This window comes from Etheostoma spectabile, chromosome 16, assembly GCF_008692095.1.
Source record: "Etheostoma spectabile isolate EspeVRDwgs_2016 chromosome 16, UIUC_Espe_1.0, whole genome shotgun sequence".
Classification (NCBI taxonomy): Eukaryota; Metazoa; Chordata; class Actinopteri; order Perciformes; family Percidae; genus Etheostoma; species Etheostoma spectabile.
This window is the reverse complement of record NC_045748.1, coordinates 28,366,353-28,385,444: the sequence shown is the minus strand read 5'-3', so window position 1 is coordinate 28,385,444 and position 19,092 is coordinate 28,366,353. Positions and strand designations below refer to the sequence as shown.

Genomic DNA, 19,092 nt, shown 5'->3' with positions numbered 1-19,092 from the left:
CAAACAGACAGACACAGAGATACAGGATTTTTAAGACCAATACGAATATTTGGTTATGTATAAAAAACAAAATACGGGGTCCCAGAGACCCCTCATCTCGTCCTCCATGGTCCCAGATATCCCTCATCTCATCCTACGGGGTCCCAGAGACCCCTCATCTCGTCCTCCGGGGTCCTAGAGACCCCTCATCTTGTCCTACGGGGTCCCAGAGACCCCTCATCTCGTCCTCCGGGGTCCTAGAGACCCCTCATCTCGTTCTCCGGGGTCCTAGAGACCCCTCATCTCGTTCTCCGGGGTGTCAAGAGACCCCTCATCTCATCCTACGGTGTCCCAGAGACCCCTCATCTTGTCCTCCACGGTCCCAGATACCCCTCATCTCATCCTCCGGGGTCCCAGAGACCCCTCATCTCATCCTACGGTGTCCCAGAGACCCCTCATCTCGTCCTCCGGGGTCCTAGAGACCCCTCCCCCTCATCTCGTCCTCCGGGGTCCCAGATATCCCTCATCTCATCCTCCGGGGTCCCAGAGACCCCTCTTGCAGCCGAACGCGTTCCCACAAACCCTCATCTCGTCCTTTGGGTCCCAGAGACCCCTCATCTCCTCCTATGGTGTCCCAGAGACCCCTCATCTTGTCCTCCGGGGTCCTAGAGACCCCTCCTGCAGCCGAACGCGTTCTCACAAACCCTCATCTCGTCCTTTGGGTCCCAGAGACCCCTCATCTCCTCCTATGGTGTCCCAGAGACCCCTCATCTCGTCCTCCGGGGTCCTAGAGACCCGTCCTGCAGCCGAACGCGTTCTCACAAACCCTCATCTCGTCCTTTGGGTCCCAGAGACCCCTCATCTCGTCCTATGGTGTCCCAGAGACCCCTCATCTCGTCTTACGGGGTCCCAGATACCCCTCATCTCGTCCTCCGGGGTCCTAGAGACCCCTCCTGCAGCCGAACGTCTTCCCACAAACCCTCATCTCGTCCTCCAGGTTCCCAGAGACCCCTCATCTCGTCCTCCGGGTTCCCAGAGACCCCTCATCTCGTCCTCCGGGGTCCATGTGTTACTAGGTTCATTTTCTCGTGCACCCAGGCCATGAACACACGTCTCCCGGGGGACAGTTTTGTGTTGTCCCCTTAACTTCTTCCGGGACACGAACACCTGTTTCCTGGCTTTAAAGCTCTGTGTTTCAGAAGACCCACGGTCCCTGAACGCACCGCCGAGACGCCACAGGGCTTCTCCTTGTTTTAAAGCGTATCGTGACTTTATTGGAGCGTAAGTTTTAATGATGTCACCCTCATTCATATGGAAATGGGTAAAAAAGCGTTTTTTTGACACGCTGATCCACTTCGATGACCTCTTAGGGCTCTATTGCTAGGCAACCAGCATGGCAACCAGCATGGCAACCAGCTGTGCTCCATTAGCTTCACAACACGGTCTCCTTTGATCAGAGACGCCAGCTCGGTGACTGGTGAGTAAGCTTTTAATTCACGGGAAGTTTCAGGCTTTCCAACAGATAAATTGAATAATGAGGACTTTGTGCAGCTGGAAACGATCCGAAGTGAAATGAAGGGAATAATCGACGCTGACGGATGACGACAGAGTCCAAAAACACGGCGAAAACCCTCAGATACAAGAACAAATTATAGAATATTTAGTTTCCTAATTAGACGGCAGAGAGAACGTGGTTTTAATTCGGCAGAAAAGCCCAGAAACAGGCCTGTAAGTCTTAAAAAAAGCGCGTTAATAACAATAAACTTGATTTATAGAGGACTTTTCTTAATCCTGGTGATGTCCTTTGGGTCCACGGGACCAGTTCAGTGGATTTGACTTGTTGTTGTTGTTTGGCCCTTCATGCAGTCCCACTACCCCTCATCCTGTCCTACGGGGTCCCGAGTCCCCTCCTGCATTCGAACGTGTTCCCACTACCCCTCATCCTGTCCTACGGGGTCCCGAGTCCCCTCCTGCAGTCGAACGTGTTCCCACTACCCCTCATCCTATCCTACCCGGTCCCAGAGACCCTTCCTGCAGTCCCACTACCCCTCATCTCGTCTTACGGGGTCTCAGAGACCCCTCCTGCAGTTGAACGTTTACCCACTACCCCTCATCTCGTCCTCCAGGGTCCCAGAGACCCCTCCTGCAGTCCCACAACCTCTCATCTTGTCCCCCAGGGTCCCTGAGACCTCTCATGCAGTCAAACGCCTTCCTAATACCCCTCATCCTGACCTACCCGGTCCCAGAGACCCCTCCTGCAGTCCCAGTACCCCTCATCTCGACCTATGGGGTCCCAGAGAACCCTCCTGCAGTCCCACTACCCCTCATCTCGTCCTATGGGGTCCCAGAGACCCCTCTTGCAGTCCCACTACCCCTCATCTAATCCTACGGGGTCCAAAGACCCCTCCTGCATTCGAACGTGCTCCCACTACCCCTCATCCTGTCCTACGGGGTCCCAGAGACCCCTCCTGCAGTCAAACGTGTTCCCACTACCCCTCATCCTATCCAAAACCCGCCCCAAAACCCCTTCCTGCGGGTCCCACTCCCCCCTCATCTCGTCTTACGGGTCCCAGAGACCCTCCTGCATTGAAAATTTACCCACTACCCCTCATCTCGTCCTCCAGGTTCCCAGAGACCCCTCCTGCAGTCCCACTACCCCTCATCTCGTCCTAAGGGGTCCCGAGACCCATCCTGCAGTCAAACCTGTTCCCACTACCCCTCATCTCGTCCTAAGGGGTCCCAAGACCCCTCCTGCAGTCAAACCTGTTCCCACTACCCCTCATCTTGTTCTACGGGGTCCCAGAGACCCCTCCTGCAGTCAAACGTGCATGTTCTTGTTTTGACATCCGTGTGTACGGAGTCGCTCACTGGGTCCTTAAGGTGTCTTCACTGTTTGAATGAATCTGAAATCCTTTGATCTTTGAAGTCTTCTTCGTCCTCGTCCCCTGATCTCCACCCTCTTTCATCTGTGTTTGTGTGGGTGGAGCAGAAGGAGAGGGACCAGCAGACACGCGTGCAGGTGGAGGGCGGCCTGACCCGCTACACCCAGACGGGCCTGGCAGCCGGTCAGGATTACACCGCCAGCGTCACCGGGGAGGTCGGCGGCAAGAGGGGCGCCGAGACCTCCGCCGAGTTCAGCACCCGTGAGTGGTCCACATGTATCTGTCCTTTATGACGTAAACAGTCACACGTATAGCAGACCTAAAAAATAGTTTCAACCCTTCTTATCTTATATATGTGTATGTATACATACGTATAGCATTTTTTTTTTTTAAGTTGTCGACTTTTTCTGAGCATTTTGAATTCTTTTTCCAAAATTTTAAAGTTTTTTTTTTTTTTTTTTTTTTACATTTGTTGACTTTTTCTGAGCATTTTGAAGTTTTCGTGGGTTTTTTCTCCAAAGTTTTAAACGTTTTTTTTTTTTTTTTTACGTTTGTCGACTTTTTCTGAGCATTTTGAAGTGTTTGTGTTTTTTCCCCCCAAATTTTAAACTTTTTTTTGTTTTTGTTTTTTTACGTTTGTCGACTTTTTCTGAGCATGTTGAAGTTTTTGGGGTTTTTTGGCAACATTTTTAAAGCTTTTTTAAATTGTCTTTTTAGATTTGACACTTTTTCAATGTTTGTCGACTTTTTCTGAGCATTTTTAAGTTTTTGTGTTTTTTTCCCCAAATTTTTAAAGCTTTTAAAAAAAATTTTTTTTACATTTGTCACTTTTATTCTTTCATTTTTGTTACTTTTTTGACATCTTTTCACATTTTAGTCACTTTTGACATTTTTCTCTTTTTTTTTACACTTTTTTAAGTTAAAGTTAATACGTTAATGTTATGCAAAACGTCAAACAAAGTGACAAACATTGGGGAAAAAAAAGAGTAAAAAGGGTTGAAAAATGGGACAAATACATAAGAAAAAGTTAAAAACATCGATTAAAAGCATCAACAAAAGTGTTTATTTTTGGGAACACAACACAAGGCCTAACGGGCATAATAGAGACCGTAAAAACTTCAAATTCTTCTTCTTCATCTTCTTCTCCAGTCATCTCTGGTCCCACCAACCTTCGAGTCGTCAAGACGACCTCGACGTCCGCGGTGGTCCAATGGGAGCCGTCCCAGGGTGAGATCGACCGGTACCGTTTGACCGTCGCGCCCAAGACGGACCAGGGGAGAGTCAGGAGATGACGGTGCCGGCCGGCCGAGACTCCGCCCACATCCAGCAGCTGGTGGCGGGGCGTGTGTACGACATCGCCCTGGTGGCGGAGAAGGGCGCGAGTCAGAGCGAACCGGCAACCACTCGGGCTACTCCAGGTGAGTAGGGACCAGGTTCACCTGAACCATGGAGGTCAATGAAATCTTCTCCTAGGAAGTCAGAAAGTGTTGAGAGACAGACTGACATGTCATAGGTTTTGGTCTTCATTTGTAAAAAAAAAATTAAATAAGAAAAACAAAGAACAACATGTGCAAAATCATCTCCAAAACAGGCTACGTTCACGGAGACTTTGGCCTTGCATGTAATGTTTCTCTTCCAGATTGTATTCGGGGGGGAACTGCCTTGCTCCAGCTGTGTCCCGACACCTCATCATTCAGTAAAACACATCGTTTAAAACCCTTTACTCTGCAGAGAAAGGTCCCCGCAGGAGTTGATGATGTGAAGTGGGACCTCAAACCTGCAGGAGCAAAAATAATGGGTTTCAGAAGAAAATACACCTTAAACTGCTCCTCTGTCATGATGATTCTCTCTCAACAGCGACACAAACTTGATGCCAAATTCCTCGGTCCAGGCTTAACATTCATTATATTTCAATTTCTTCCTTGCAGGCTCTACACGGATCCCACTGGCCCGAGTTGTTTGTTTGTTCTTGCCTAATAACCAACAATCTGCTGTTTATCAGGTTTCCTGATAAGAAAAGTATCACAGTGATTATTAAAACTGCTTTTCTTCCTTTTAGTAGCCGTGAGCTCATCTGGATTATTAACAACAGCATTAAACTATTGAATCCAAATGCTTACTCCCGTCACATCCTTAGGGCAGACGCTACCAAGGGTTACCATGGCATCTTTAACCACGCAGGTCACACTAGCACCTGGACAAGATATTAGCGATGGAGACCAGGATTGAACCCATCTCTTGAAGTCTTTGACCAACAGAGGAGGAGGGAGGATGGGAGCGAGTCCGATGGACCGAACAGACACTCCACAACCTCCGTGACCGCAAGAACTAAACCTCTGTTCAGCAGAAAGATGCCGGTGAATGGCACCAAGCTCAAAGTTGCTGAAAGGCCCACGTTGTACAGGAAACCAAAGGGCCCTTTGCGGTTCAACACAACCAGAGTTGTGCCTGGGTGGCGAAACGTTGGCCAAGGATCTTTGAGAAAGTCCCCAGTGGGGCAGAAGAAGAAAGAGCAAATATTACCAGAAAAACCTAAACCAGGTGTCCCCACCAGCGAAGGCAGGACAACAGCTTTGCACGAGAGAGATCCAAGTGTAGACGCATCAAGCACCAAGAGGAGGCCAGATGAGAATCCAGCTCTGTCTGCAACGTCTGGGACTGATTCAGACACAAACAGACAACGCAGCTCGGAGGAACCGAGCGTTGGCGTCCACTCCAAAAAGCAACCAGATGTTGGCACGGCGGGCCAAGAAAACAACACTGCTCCAGTGTCTCCAGGTCCAACTGGGACTGTTCAAAGCCAAGAGAAGAAATGTATGAATAAAGTTAAAGTGACGCACATCAGGTTACCCCATCCGGGCCGAGGCAGCGGTTGTAAAGGGGATGGCACAGAGCTGGTAAGAAAGACAGCGGGTTCAGATCAAGGCTCCTCCGAAGCTAATGATTTGAAACCCTTGTCTGCAGAGACGGACCTCGATTACACACCAGGTCCTTTGCACAAACTACTGAAGGACACTTTCGACGGTTTGAACATCAAGACGTTTTCTGTTCACCTGTCCGAACCATCAAACCTTTCTCTTGATGCAGAAACAGTGAGGAAGCAGATTATAAGTGGACTCAGGCCATTGCCACCATCCTTTTCGTGGTCATCTTCATCATCCTCATCATCAACCTTACAATCACCCTCACGTTCATCAGCTACACCAGCATCCTCCTCAGTGCCATCATCCCCATCTTCTTTAGCATTGCCTTCACTTGCTCCATCATCATCATCATCTCTAACATTGTCAATGGCGTCACCCTCTTCTTTACCGTCCCCTCCATCATCATCATCATCCCTTTCCAGCTCAGATAAATCAGGTTCAGTTGGAAGCAATGAACCAGATGTCGAAAACAGCCAAATTGCAACTGACGTTAAATCACCTGAGGACATAAAACTAACAGAAAAAGGTGGCGTACATCTTTTCCAGCGCACGCCGTTGAAACACGGATACGTACGTCGCCCGCGTCCAAACGTTGGACTATTTCAGAACAGAACCCGTCTAAATTTGAGACTTCCTCACCATTCGACTCCTCGTTTGAACCTCATCCCTAGAAGAGAGACGGAAACCAGTCCTGCATCTGCAAATGAATTGTCGTCTTCACCGTCTTCATCTAATTTAGAGGATTCTTCCTCAGTTGATGTAAACGCATCCTTGAGGAATACGAGTGGGGACGAAGATGTCGCAACTAAACCCTCATCCTCTGGAGTTAAACAAAACCAGGAAAAGATGCCGACAGAAAGAGGACGAGTCCCAGTTCGCCGTCTTCCTGGATACGTGCGTCGCCAAAACTTTGGACCACTACAGAACAAGACCCGTCCAAATTTGAGGCAGCTGCCTCCCCCTTTTCGACCTTTGAATCCTCTATCAGGAACAAGGAGAGAGCACGTATCTTCCACTGAATCGCCAGCCACTTTATTTTCTGTTGCCAAAGAATCCCATTCAGCTGAAGGTACCACGCCAAAAGAAGGGGACACTGAAGACAGAGTTGGGACAACCATGTCCACAGAGTTCAACCAGACCCTCAGAAGAAGTGAAGCGTTTTCCACCCATCGTCCAACCACCAAAGTTATTGGGTCAAAGGGGACTTACTTCCGTCGGTCGCAGCTGTCTGATGGACGTTCCCAAAACAACACCCGGACAAACCTAAGACCACCTCAACATCCACATAGGGGTCCCGTGCGCAAGCCTTTCCCAGCCAGGAAGCAAACTGGAGGCATTACTGTTGGAAGTCAAATTAGCCATTTAGAAAAGGATAGTGCCATTGAAATCCCAGATGACCAATCAGGAGGGCAGGATGCCCCCATGCCTACTCAAGGAGTCCAAATTAGACAATCAGGAGGCGAAGACACTGCCGTCAGACCACAGACTAACAAATTAGTAGAGGGGGACAGTGCCCCAATCCAAACTACCAGATCTGGGGAAGAAGAAACCAGCACCCTGGATTCAAACTCTGACTCTGACACCCATAAAGATGGAGTCAATACTGGCAAAAATCCCGGAGCTACAATTCGAGGTAGACCAACTCTCAAACAAACATCTGATTCAAGACATGGAGACCCAAGATCAGTCAAACCTCCAAAGAGACAACCACCTACACCAACAAGACGTATGACCGCACAGAGTCCCACCCAGATAAGACACCACAACGGTGGGAGCAAAAGGACAGAGGACAAAACCAGTAATATAGCAAAAAGGTTGTTTGAGAGTAAAACTGAGAGTATTGATTCCGAACTTCAGACGGGATCAGATGTTCCTTCTTCGGTAGTCACAAGGGAACCTCTGGACTATGTGGGAGTCACAAACCGAACATCAGATGGATTCACACTCGTATGGGACTCACCTGAAAACAAGTACAAAAACTTTGTTGTGACAAGCAAAGACATTGGGAAAGAAGAAGGCCCAACGCAGGACAGCAAGAAAGATCACGAAGATCAGGAAGACTCAAGGAAGGAGGCAAAAGATCAGGAAGAAGAACACGAAGACTCAAGGAAAGAGGCAAAAGATCAGGAAGAAGAACAAGAAGATTTAAGGAAAGATGGTGGCATTGAAGAGGTAGAAGTTACGAAACAACCAACCAAAGAAACTCATTCAGAAAATGGAAGCAGTGAACATGAAAACCAAGTACCTGAAAGCGTCTCTATGCCAGTTCCGAGGATCCAAAGCGGCACAACAGCCAAATCCGTGGCAGGAAGTGACAACACCTTCAAAAAAGTTCTGTCTGGTTCAGCTCGCTCGTTCCAGTTTGAGAACCTGCCTCCTCAGACCGAGTACACCGTGACCCTGCTGGGAAAGGGTCCCGGTCTTCTGTCCAGACTGCACAAGCTTGTCATCAGTACAGGTACCGGCCATTGTAACAGTAAAACAACATTAATCACTCCTGCACAATCAATGCATTCCTGTCAATGTTGAAGTCCTCTGCAGAGAACTTGCTTCTTTCAACTCGCACCATCAGCTTCGAATAAAAAACTGCTCAGGCCCACATCTCATGTCTTTACCACGCGTTTTTAGAATTAATTTGTCAACTAATTGTGTTACGTGTGACTGTAAATGTTTGCGCACCAACTAAATGCTTCCTCCATGTTCATTTCAAGAAGTTTTCTTGAAAACTGTAAGCTCTCCATTTACAGTATTTCTTATTTAATCCCCGTCCAGTAATGACGTAACCTGTTTTGTTTTTCAGTGGATCCTAATGTTCAAATTGTTGTTTTGTGTTAATTGTCTGTTTGTGCCCTCTGTCGTCAGCTTCCATGAATATGTATTATATAAATGGCAATATTCATGATAGAGCATTATGATAATTCTCAAGACTCTCTCATCCATATAAAACACTGTTATTTGATGTCAAACCTCAGATGTGCGTTCACAGTTCGTCACGTTGTTGGCTAGCTAACTCGCGCACTAGCTAGCTCGTTGTGGCTTGTAGTTGCTGGTTAACGTTAGCACATGTTGCTAATGTTGGCTAACTTTGTTAGCTTGCTAACAAAATGTCGGCAGCAAACGCACAAATGACTACAAGCTGCATTGACTACGTTTACATGCACATAATATTTCGTTTTTGGCTCTTATTCCGAAAAACTGAAATTCGGACTGAGCTGGTTACACGGCTAATGAAAGTGAATATTCCCTAATTTTCCTGTTTACATATCCCGCCCAGCAAAACATGATTTTTTCCAAAGTTTTCCAGCGGTAGTGGCCTTATTGGACCGTGCAGACACAGTCTCCCCATTTCATTCATTCAACCATCTTTTTGAAAATGTCGGCATTGCGATGTTTGTGCATATCCAAAAACCTGTTGATATCCACGTCTTTCGTAATGTGTAAAAGTAGGGATGTCCCGATCGGAATTGGAGCCGATATGTGTAATTTTTTTTTAACTTATTGGGAATAGGCAGCCACCCCGATGACCTTACGCCGATCCTTTACCTCAGTAAATTCTACACATTGCATGTGAGTCAGTGCTAGCTGCAGTAAGTTAAATGTATTAAGCTGAAGACATCTTTTAGTTACTTTGATGACGTAGTTATTTTTTTAATCAAAAGAATAGTGTGCAGCTGTTTTATAAAGGCAAATACAAGCTTCCGACCAGAGATGCGGGCTCTTCTTTTGGCCGTGCATCTCTACCACAGCCTGGCAATCTGTTGCCTGGCTGGTTGGTTTGTGTTCAACAACCATAGCAAGATGTTATTAGGGAACCCACGCTTCCCAAAATCTAGGCAAGTCCCGCCCTTCAGTAGCCGTCACACACTACTATTGGCCAGTCGTCCGTGCTTATGCGAGGTAACGTAACCCGATTTGTTCAGGTCCTATCCCCCGACCAATCGGCTACCCTAAGGTCAATGCCAAACCCCAACCAATCGAACTGCTTCGTAGGGCGGGACTTGCCCAGAAGTTACGAGGTATCCTTAATAACTCAACAGGCCGTAAAATGTCACAAACTGCAGTAAAAAGCCTGATTTCCATTTTCACTTTCATGTATTTATTATACAGGAAAGTTAGAAAAAGTAACATTACATTGCAAAATAAAAACGGGCCTGACTCAGTTTAAAAACTGGTTTTCAGCAGGTTCCTGTTCTGCAGAAACAAAAAAAAACTTGGTTACAGAACGTCAGGACAGACATTGATACAAGACATGGATATAGAAAAATAGATTTCAACAACGGAAAACAACAATACAGTTACATAGGCAAGGCAAGGCAAGGCAGCTTTATCTGTAGAGCACATTTCAGCAACAGGGCAATTCAAAGTGCTTTACACAAAATCATTAAAACAGATAAAACACAAGTACAAACAGTTAAAAGTCATAAGCATTAAAAATCAATAAGACACATGAAAGACAGTTAAAAACAAATAGAAACATTAGGACACATAAAACACAAGAATAAAAGTTACAGTGCAGCATAAGAAAGAAATGAGCATTAATTTAAGAAAGGCAGCATCAAAAAGAAAGGTCTTCAGCTTGATTTAAAGAACTGAGAGTAGCAGCGGATCTACAGGTTTCTGGGAGTTTATTCCAGATATGAGGAGCATAGAAACTGAAAGCTGCTTCACCCTGTTTAGTTCTGACTCTGGGGACAGAAAGCAGACCTGTCCAGATGACCTGAGAGGTCTGGGTGGTCAATGTAGTGTAGTAGTATGACGCTGTCAGACTTCCGATGACTGAGAGGTCTGGGTGGTTCATAGTGTAGTAGCAGATCAGCAATATATTTTGGACCTAAACCGTTAAGGGATTTATAAACTAGCAAGAGTACTTTGAAATCAATTCTTTGAGACACAGGAAGCCAGTGTAAAGACTTCAGAACTGGAGTGATGTGATCCAGTCTCTTGGTCTTAGTGAGGACTCGAGCAGCGGCGTTCTGAATCAGCTGCAGCTGTCTGATTGATTTTTTAGGGAGACCTGTAAAGACCCCGTTACAGTAGTCAAGTCTACTGAAGATGAAAGCATGGACCAGTTTTTCCAAGTCCTGTTGACACATAAGTCCTTTAACCCTTGATATGTTCTTTAAGTGACCATAAGGACAAGGACATTTATACAAGACATTTATACAAGACATCAGATTGAGACGCAGATTCTGAATGTGGAGTACACATGTCCAAAGAATGCTTCTAAAAATATGTATAATATATCATATATAATATATAATAATAGCGTGTCTTACTTGGAAAATGCTATACCCGGAAAAAAGCCTTATTCGGGATATCCAAACAAAATATGCTGTTTACATCACCTGTGTCAAATTGGGAATTTGGTCATATTTGGAATAATGTGTGCATGTTCTCACTCATTGATAAATTACTTCCGGGACTGCAGAATGGCAGAAAACTGGGAACTATACCCGGCGTCTCTTTAGGGACAGGTTTTAACCTGAGTTGACATCAAGTGAGAGTTCACCCGTAACAACATAACACAGTTCATTCACTGCTGCTCTGGTTCTCTCTCGTTTAGGGTAAGCTAACAGCCATCTTCACTGACACCCCCTCACCTCTCACCCAAACCCGGGTAAGACCACGGCTGGTCTCCGCACCTTTGGTCTGTCTTCACCTCTTGCATTCAAGTTTTAATCCTATGAAAAGAAAAGTAACTCACTGTATATGTAGAGATTTTAATCAGATCAGATTGTTTTACAAAGAAGAGTCTAGTTCTTTTTTGTCATGCAACCGTGTAAATGTAGCACATTTTTTAAAGGTCCCATATTGTAAAAAGTAAGATTTACTTGTCTTCTTTTATTATAAAGCAGGTCAAAGTGCTGTGTAAATACTGCGAAAGGATCAACATGCTCAATCCACAAAGAAATGTACACAGCCCACATTCAGAAACCGCAGGTTTCAACGAGCCGTCAGGACCGCGGTACGCTTGTGATGTCACAACTATACTGTATATAAGCAGAAAGTGTCGCTACAGCGTCGTTAACATTGACTGAGCCAAATTCTTCCAGTGTAGCGACATTGTCCTCTCACGAAAAACGCGTCCAGATGTTGTTTGTTCAAGCAGCGAAATACTTCGTAAATGTCCATGTCAGACTTAAAGCTACAGTGCCTAGTTTCTAGCAGTTGTAATGACAACAACACTGTCAGCGCATCCACGCGATGCAAGCCTTCCGTCATCACGCACCCCCAAATCTAATCCCACCCTCACCCCTCCTCCACGCAGTTGCTAGTAGCCAAGGAGGACACGGAGGATGTAAAAAACATGACAGACTCTTCAGAAGAGGTCTGCAAAGAGATCTTCACTGGAGTTGTGAGAGTCGTAATTAGCTTTGTAGCTACTCATTTAGCAACAGCTTGAATTTAACCTATTTTCCACATGACGTTGCAACACCACCATTTGGCCGCTATGTTCGAATTGCGTTAAAGCCCTGCACACGTTCGGGGGGGGGTTGGGGTCTGGTGCAGATGCCTAGAACCTAGAAACACTGACCAATCAAAGCAGGGCTTTTTCCGAAGGGGAACTTAAAGAGACAGGCGCTAAAAACACAGCGTTACAGACGGAGGGTGAATACAGATTCAGACAGACAGATTGGGAATAATGATGAGTTTATTGAACATTTGATCATGCACCAATGTTCTAGTACTCGTGTCAAACTCGAGGCCCGCTGGCCAAATCCAGCCCCCCCCCGCCCGCATATCACTTTAGGTTCACAATAAACGTTTTCCCACCTAGTTTTTGTCGCTTTTCCGACAGTCTTGGTGCTTTTTTCAACATTTTTGAGCTATTTACTGGCATTTTTGGGTTTTGTTTTACGTAATTGATGCTTTTTTAGATGTTTTGGGGATTTTGAGTAAAGGCGGGGTTGTTTTTGAAACTTTTGACCCTCTTTTACAAAAAGTTTAACGCTTTTTCTGACATTTCTGGTGCTACTTTTTCAACGTTTTTGTCAGTTTTTCCAACATTCTTGGCATATTTGACTGTTACGATGAACTCAAAGCATGTGGGTGAACTACACGTCTCCCCTTCGATGTGATTCTCTGTTTCCAGTGAGGCTCTTAAAGAATTTGAGTTTGACGCCTCCCGTTCTAGTAGAAAACCCCAAATAAGAGAATGACCTGAAAATGAGCACAATATGGGACCTTTAAGATAGTAACAGAGGGATGTATTTCAGCCCTTCTTGTAGTTTTTACCTGGAACATCATTCACAAATATTGCCACAAAGTAGATTCCCAACACCTCAAATCTTCTGTGTCGATCAGTATCTGAATGTGTTTGTTTTTCCTTCGTCCAGTGAAACTTTCCTTCCTTTTGTTTTGACATCCTTCACTCTTGCCACCACGCTTTTTTATTTTCAGGTTTGAGCAACCGGCTAACTGTCGTCCTTCTTTCCTTCGCTGCTGTCCAGGATCCATCGTCTGCGTTCGATTGTTATGTAATGAATTACTGTCAGCTGTATATGACTTGTATACTGTATATATGTTTGCACTGTACATATATACACACATAAACTCACCTGAGCACTAATAGCAGATGTGTGGATGAATGTCATGTGAACACTGTTTTCACTCTTAAAGTGGCTACTTTGCTTTTCTTTTCACTGAACTATCTGTCCAGAGTTATTCCTTCTAGCTTCTTTCCTACGTCTCTTTCCTTTTGTTTCACCTTGTTTTCGTCCTATTGTACTTTTGCCCTTGTTCATTTCCTTCCGTCCTTCCCGTCCCTCGCTTCCGTCCACCTGTCTCACGGTATTCCCCGTACCGTTCAGGCCCGGAGCCTCCGACCGACATCGCCTTCAGCGCGGTGACGGACAACTCTCTGACGGTGTCGTGGACCAAACCCAAGACCCCCATCAGTGGTTTTAAGGTCACCTACACCCACGCAGACGAAGGTGAGAACTCACAGCCATGTTGTCCTCATGTTGTCCTCATGTTGTCCTCATGTTGTCCCCATGTTGTCCTCATCTTGTCCTCATGTTGCCCTCATGTTGCCCTCATGTTGCCCTCATGTTGTCCTCATGTTGTCCTCATGTTACCCTCATGTTGCCCTCATGTTATCCCCATGTTGTCCTCATGCTGTCCTCATGCTGTCCTCATGTTGTCCTCATGTTGTCCTCATGTTGCCCTCATGTTGTCCTCATGTTGTCCTCATGCTGTCCTCATGCTGTCCTCATGTTGTACTCATGTTGTACTCATGTTGTCCTCATGTTGTCCTCATGTTGCCCTCATGTTGTCCCATGTTGTCCTCATGTTGTCCTCATGTTGTCCTCATGTTACCCTCATGTTGTCCTCATGTTGTCCTCATGTTGTCTTCATGTTGTCTTCATGTTGACCTCATGTTGTCTTCATGTTGTCCTCATGTTGCCCTCATGTTGTCCTCATGTTGTCCCCATGTTGCCCTCATGTTGTCTTCATGTTGCCCTCATGCTGTCCTCATGTTGTCCCATGTTGCCCTCATGTTGTCCTCATGTTGTCCCCATGTTGCCCTCATGTTGTCTTCATGTTGCCCTCATGCTGTCCTCATGTTGTCCCCATGTTGTCCCCATGTTGTCCCCATGTTGTCTTCATGTTGTCCTCATGTTGTTTTCATGTTGTCCTCATGTTGCTCTCATGTTGCCTTCGTGTTGTCTTCATGTTGTCCTCATGTTGTCTTCATGTTGTCTTCATGTTGCCCTCATGTTGTCTTCATGTTGCCCTCATGTTGTCCTCATGTTGTCCTCATGTTGTCCTCATGTTGTCTTCATGTTGTCTTCATGTTGCCCTCATGTTGTCTTCATGTTGCCCTCATGTTGTCCTCATGTTGTCCTCATGTTGTCCTCATGTTGTCTTCATGTTGTCTTCATGTTGTCCTCATGTTGCCCTCATGTTGTCTTCATGTTGCCCTCATGCAGTCCTCATGTTGTCCCATGTTGCCCTCATGATGTCCTCATGTTGTCCCCATGTTTTCCCCATGTTGTCTTCATGTTGTCCTCATGTTGTTTTCATGTTGTCCTCATGTTGCCCTCATGTTAACTTCATGTTGTCTTAATGTTGTCTTCATGTTGTCCTCATGTTGTCTTCATGTTGTCTTCATGTTGCCCTCATGTTGTCTTCATGTTGCCCTCATGTTGTCTTCATGTTGTCTTCATGTTGCCCTCATGTTGTCTTCATGTTGCCCTCATGTTGTCTTCACGTTGTCCTCATGTTAACCTCATGTTGTCTTCATGTTGTCTTCATGTTGTCCTCATGTTGCCCTCATGTTGTCTTCATGTTGTCCTCATGTTGTCCTCATGTTGTCCTCATGTTGTCCTCATGTTGTCCTCATGTTGACTTCATGTTGCCCTCATGTTGTCTTCATGTTGTCCTCATGTTAACCTCATGTTGTCTTCATGTTGTCTTCATGTTGTCCTCATGTTGCCCTCATGTTGTCTTCATGTTGTCCTCATGTTGTCCTCATGTTGTCTTCATGTTGTCCTCATGTTGTCCTCATGTTGTCCCCATGTTGTCCTCATGTTGTCCTCATGTTGTCCTATATCAATGTTCTTTTTAATTCCCCAAAATAACATGATTGATTCCAACGCTCTTTGCCAAGTACAAATCTCTACTTTCATTATTTTGGGTCTTATTCTATTTTATAGCATTGTAAAACAAATTGAAGTGTTGTTGAAATAGTATTGAGTAAAAGTTGACATATTCCAGTCTGTGATTATCCATCAACATCCATTCCTTTAATTTTAGTCTCAATAATTCCTAATTTCTGCTTTTCTAACTCAAACATGAGGTATAATTTCCTATAAATGAGGTTGTTTTTCATCTCCTTTTGTGTGTCTGTGCAGGTGAGCCGGTGTCGGTGACCGTGGACTCGGGCGACTCCACCCTCGGCCTATCACAGCTCTCGCCTGGTTCTTCCTACGAGGTCAGCATCATCTCCATCCTCGGATTGGACGAGAGTGATCCAATCAAAGACTCTGTTATGACGCGTGAGTACTGCGGGTTTCCCTCTGTTTTTTGATGGATCTTAGCTGAGATGGTGTTGAACCCAATGAGGACTGGGCGTTTGGAAGCCGTTCCAACTTGAGCAAGGACTCGAATGACCGATGACTCAAATGACCAATGACTCGAAAGACTCGAATGACCAATGACTCGAATGACCAATGACTCGAAAGACTCGAATGACCAATGACTCGAATGACCAATGACTCGAATGACTCAAATGACTCGAATGACCGATGACTCGAATGACCAATGACTCAAATGACTGGAATGACTCAAAAGACCAATGACTCGAAAGACTCAAGTGACCAATGACTCAAATGAGCGATGACTCGAAAGACTCAAATGACTCAAATGACTCAAATGACTCAAATGACCAATGACTCGAAAGACTCAAATGACCAAAGACTCAAATGACCAATGACTCAAATGACTCAAATGACTCAAATGACCAATGACTCGAAAGACTCAAATGACCAAAGACTCAAATGACTCGAATGACTCGAATGTTTTGGCCTTTTTTATCTCTGACCTTGTATCATCATTTAGTTGTAGTTTTAAACGACTTTTTTTTACCCTTTCTTCGATGCAAAAACACTGAAACAAACACTGTTATCACTATCTTTGCGTCCTTCCCAGTCCCCGACCCCCCTACAGACCTCCGGGCCGTGAACGTCTCAGACACCAAGGCCTTGTTGCTGTGGCGACCGGCGCTGGCCGCCGTCGACAGATACGCCATCGTCTACGGCTCCGGGACAGGTGAGAGCTGCCCTCCGCTCGCGAAACGCACAACAACCACAACTTTAGGTTTCTCTGCCAAAGGAAACATTAAAGGACCGTTACACTGTACGCCAAAGTCAACATCACTGATCCTGTCTGATCCGTGTAGTGAACTAGAACTGCACGCAGTTTCAACGGGGTCCAAGCCTCGCCGCGCCAGTCGTCCCCGGCGACCCGGGGAGCGCGCCAATCACTACCCCGCTGCGAGGACCGCCCCGGGAGTGGGCCTATATGCTATCCGTCAAATTTTGTAAAATTCGGACTAGCGGTTCATGAGAAATAAGCTTTTTTTGTATTTGTAGCGCCCCCTAGTGGCCAATGTTCAAATTTGTTACAGAGCCTCAGGGGGTCATAGCAAGTAATGTTGTAAAGTTTGGTTTCGATAGCATTTATTTTGGTCGAGATATGGCAAAGTTGGTGTTTTCATAGCTAGCTACACAAATTTGTTTGCGCGTAACACGCGCAATTCTTATTCTATAAATAATCTTTATGCAAACTTTGTGTCAGGTCGGTCTGGAGATGCTATGTGCCAGGTTTCGTGCAGATCCATTGCACGGTCTAGGAGGAGTTTGAAAAAGTAGGTTTTCGATGAATCGCGATTTTTCACGCATGAAAGTCTGGGCGGAAGTGGGCGTGGCCTATATCACGAGATTCAGTTAGATCCAGGGAACGCGTGGATGTAAGGTTTTTTAATATCGGATGTACGGTTTGGGAGTTATAGGGCAAAACGCGTTTTTTCTGGTATAGCGCCACCTAGTGTCGGAAGTGGGGCCATTTTTTGCGCCTGAGGTCTTTGCGGATTTTCGGACTTGCCATATGCAATGCTAACGTTCATGCTAATATCACAACTGGACTTTGGGGGTCAAGTGTTGTCGTATCCGACCCACGTCCCAGATGTGAAAGCCCCCTTACTGGACTACTGGATATAATGATATTCCATTATATTTTGACTTGTTGCCTGCCACAATTTTCCGATTTCCTTATTTATTCCATAAATTAGTGCGTGCGTGTGTGTGTGTCTGTGTGTGCGTGCGTGTGTGTGTTTGTCTGTGTGTGCGTGCGTGTGTGTGTCTGTGTGTGCGCGTGTGTGTCTGTGTGTCTGTGTGTGTGTGTGTGTTTTGCGCTCTCTGGTGCATTGTGGGAGAATGAGTCTTTCACTGAAGTGCTCCTGTGTATGAGCAGCAAGCCATGGAGTGTGGGGGGGGGGGGGGGAAGATATTGTCCAAGAGGACATGTAGTTTGGACACCGTCCTCTCTCTCCCCCCCCCCCCCCATGTCCCAGCATTTATTATTACCCTTTGACCTTGACGCGTGCGATGCAAAGGGAAGACATGTCACATTTGTAACTTTATGACATCAGAGAATACTCAAGTTTTTTTTTTTTTTTCTTGTAGTAAATTTAAATAACGTACGACTTCGATCTCAGATATTCCGAAGGGTTTTTCACTTTCCCCCGGCTCTGTGATTTTTACACATTTTGACGCGTCGTCGTGGATACTGCGTCGGTGACTGTTGCCGTGTGTTCAGACGCGGAGCTGAGGATCACGGTGTCGGGGAACGCGGCGGAGCAGCAGCTCGGCGGCCTGGACGGCTCCACCAGCTACACCGTCACCATCAGCAGCCTGCTGGGAGGCAGCGAGAGCCCAGGGGCCTCCACCAGCTTCACCACCACCGGGGGTCAGCACGCACACACACACAGAGATATACACACAGAGACACACACACACACGGAGATACGCACACACACACAGAGATATACACACGGAGACACACACACACACAGAGACACACACACACACGGAGACACACACACACACACAGAGATATACACACAGAGACACACACACACACAGAGACACACACACAGAGATATACACACAGAGACACACACACACACACAGAGATATACACACAGAGACACACACGGAGATACACACACACAGAGACACACCCCCACACACACACACACACACACACAGTTTACCCAGAGAAACACAAAAACACAAGACCCCCACACACACACAAAGGGGAATACACACGAGTTTCACACACAAAACGGAAATACAAAACCCCAGAGCCCACACAAACACACACAAAAAACCGATCCAAGAAAAAACACAGTTACACGAGACACACCACACAAAAGGCCACCCCACACACCCACAGAGATATACCCCAACAAAACCACACACACAGATACACAGAGACAAACACACAAACACACAGACAACCCCAAAAACACACACACACACAACACACACACAGAAATTTTAAAACAGGATACACCCCCCCCCGGAGATCCCAAACCCCACAAACCCACAGAGATACACACAACGGAATACACAAAAACCCCACAGGGAAGATAACATAAACCCACAGAAAACACTGCCCACCCCCCACACAAACCCCACACCAGAGACCCCACAAAACACACACACACAAAGGAAACACACACACCCCAAACACACCCCCCAAAACACAAAAAGACCCCACACACACACACACACCACAGA

General features: G+C 46.1%; 2 protein-coding genes across 2 annotated transcripts in view; both read left to right on the top strand.

Moving 5' to 3' along the window:
* LOC116704587 (tenascin-like) overlaps nucleotides 1-19,092 on the top strand; it is a 59,763-nt gene that overhangs the window by 30,516 nt on the left and 10,155 nt on the right. The window contains 7 exon segments of the mRNA XM_032540173.1: nucleotides 2,969-3,122; nucleotides 4,011-4,141; nucleotides 4,144-4,279; nucleotides 13,597-13,719; nucleotides 15,643-15,786; nucleotides 16,439-16,558; nucleotides 18,107-18,256. Coding sequence (XP_032396064.1) covers nucleotides 2,969-3,122; nucleotides 4,011-4,141; nucleotides 4,144-4,279; nucleotides 13,597-13,719; nucleotides 15,643-15,786; nucleotides 16,439-16,558; nucleotides 18,107-18,256 — 958 coding nt within the window.
* On the top strand, nucleotides 4,576-11,447 carry LOC116704588 (flocculation protein FLO11). The gene is made up of 2 exons (XM_032540174.1): nucleotides 4,576-8,243; nucleotides 11,349-11,447. Exons 1-2 carry the CDS (start codon nucleotides 5,213-5,215, stop codon nucleotides 11,351-11,353), a joined length of 3,036 nt encoding a protein of 1,011 aa, XP_032396065.1. The 5' UTR covers nucleotides 4,576-5,212; the 3' UTR covers nucleotides 11,354-11,447.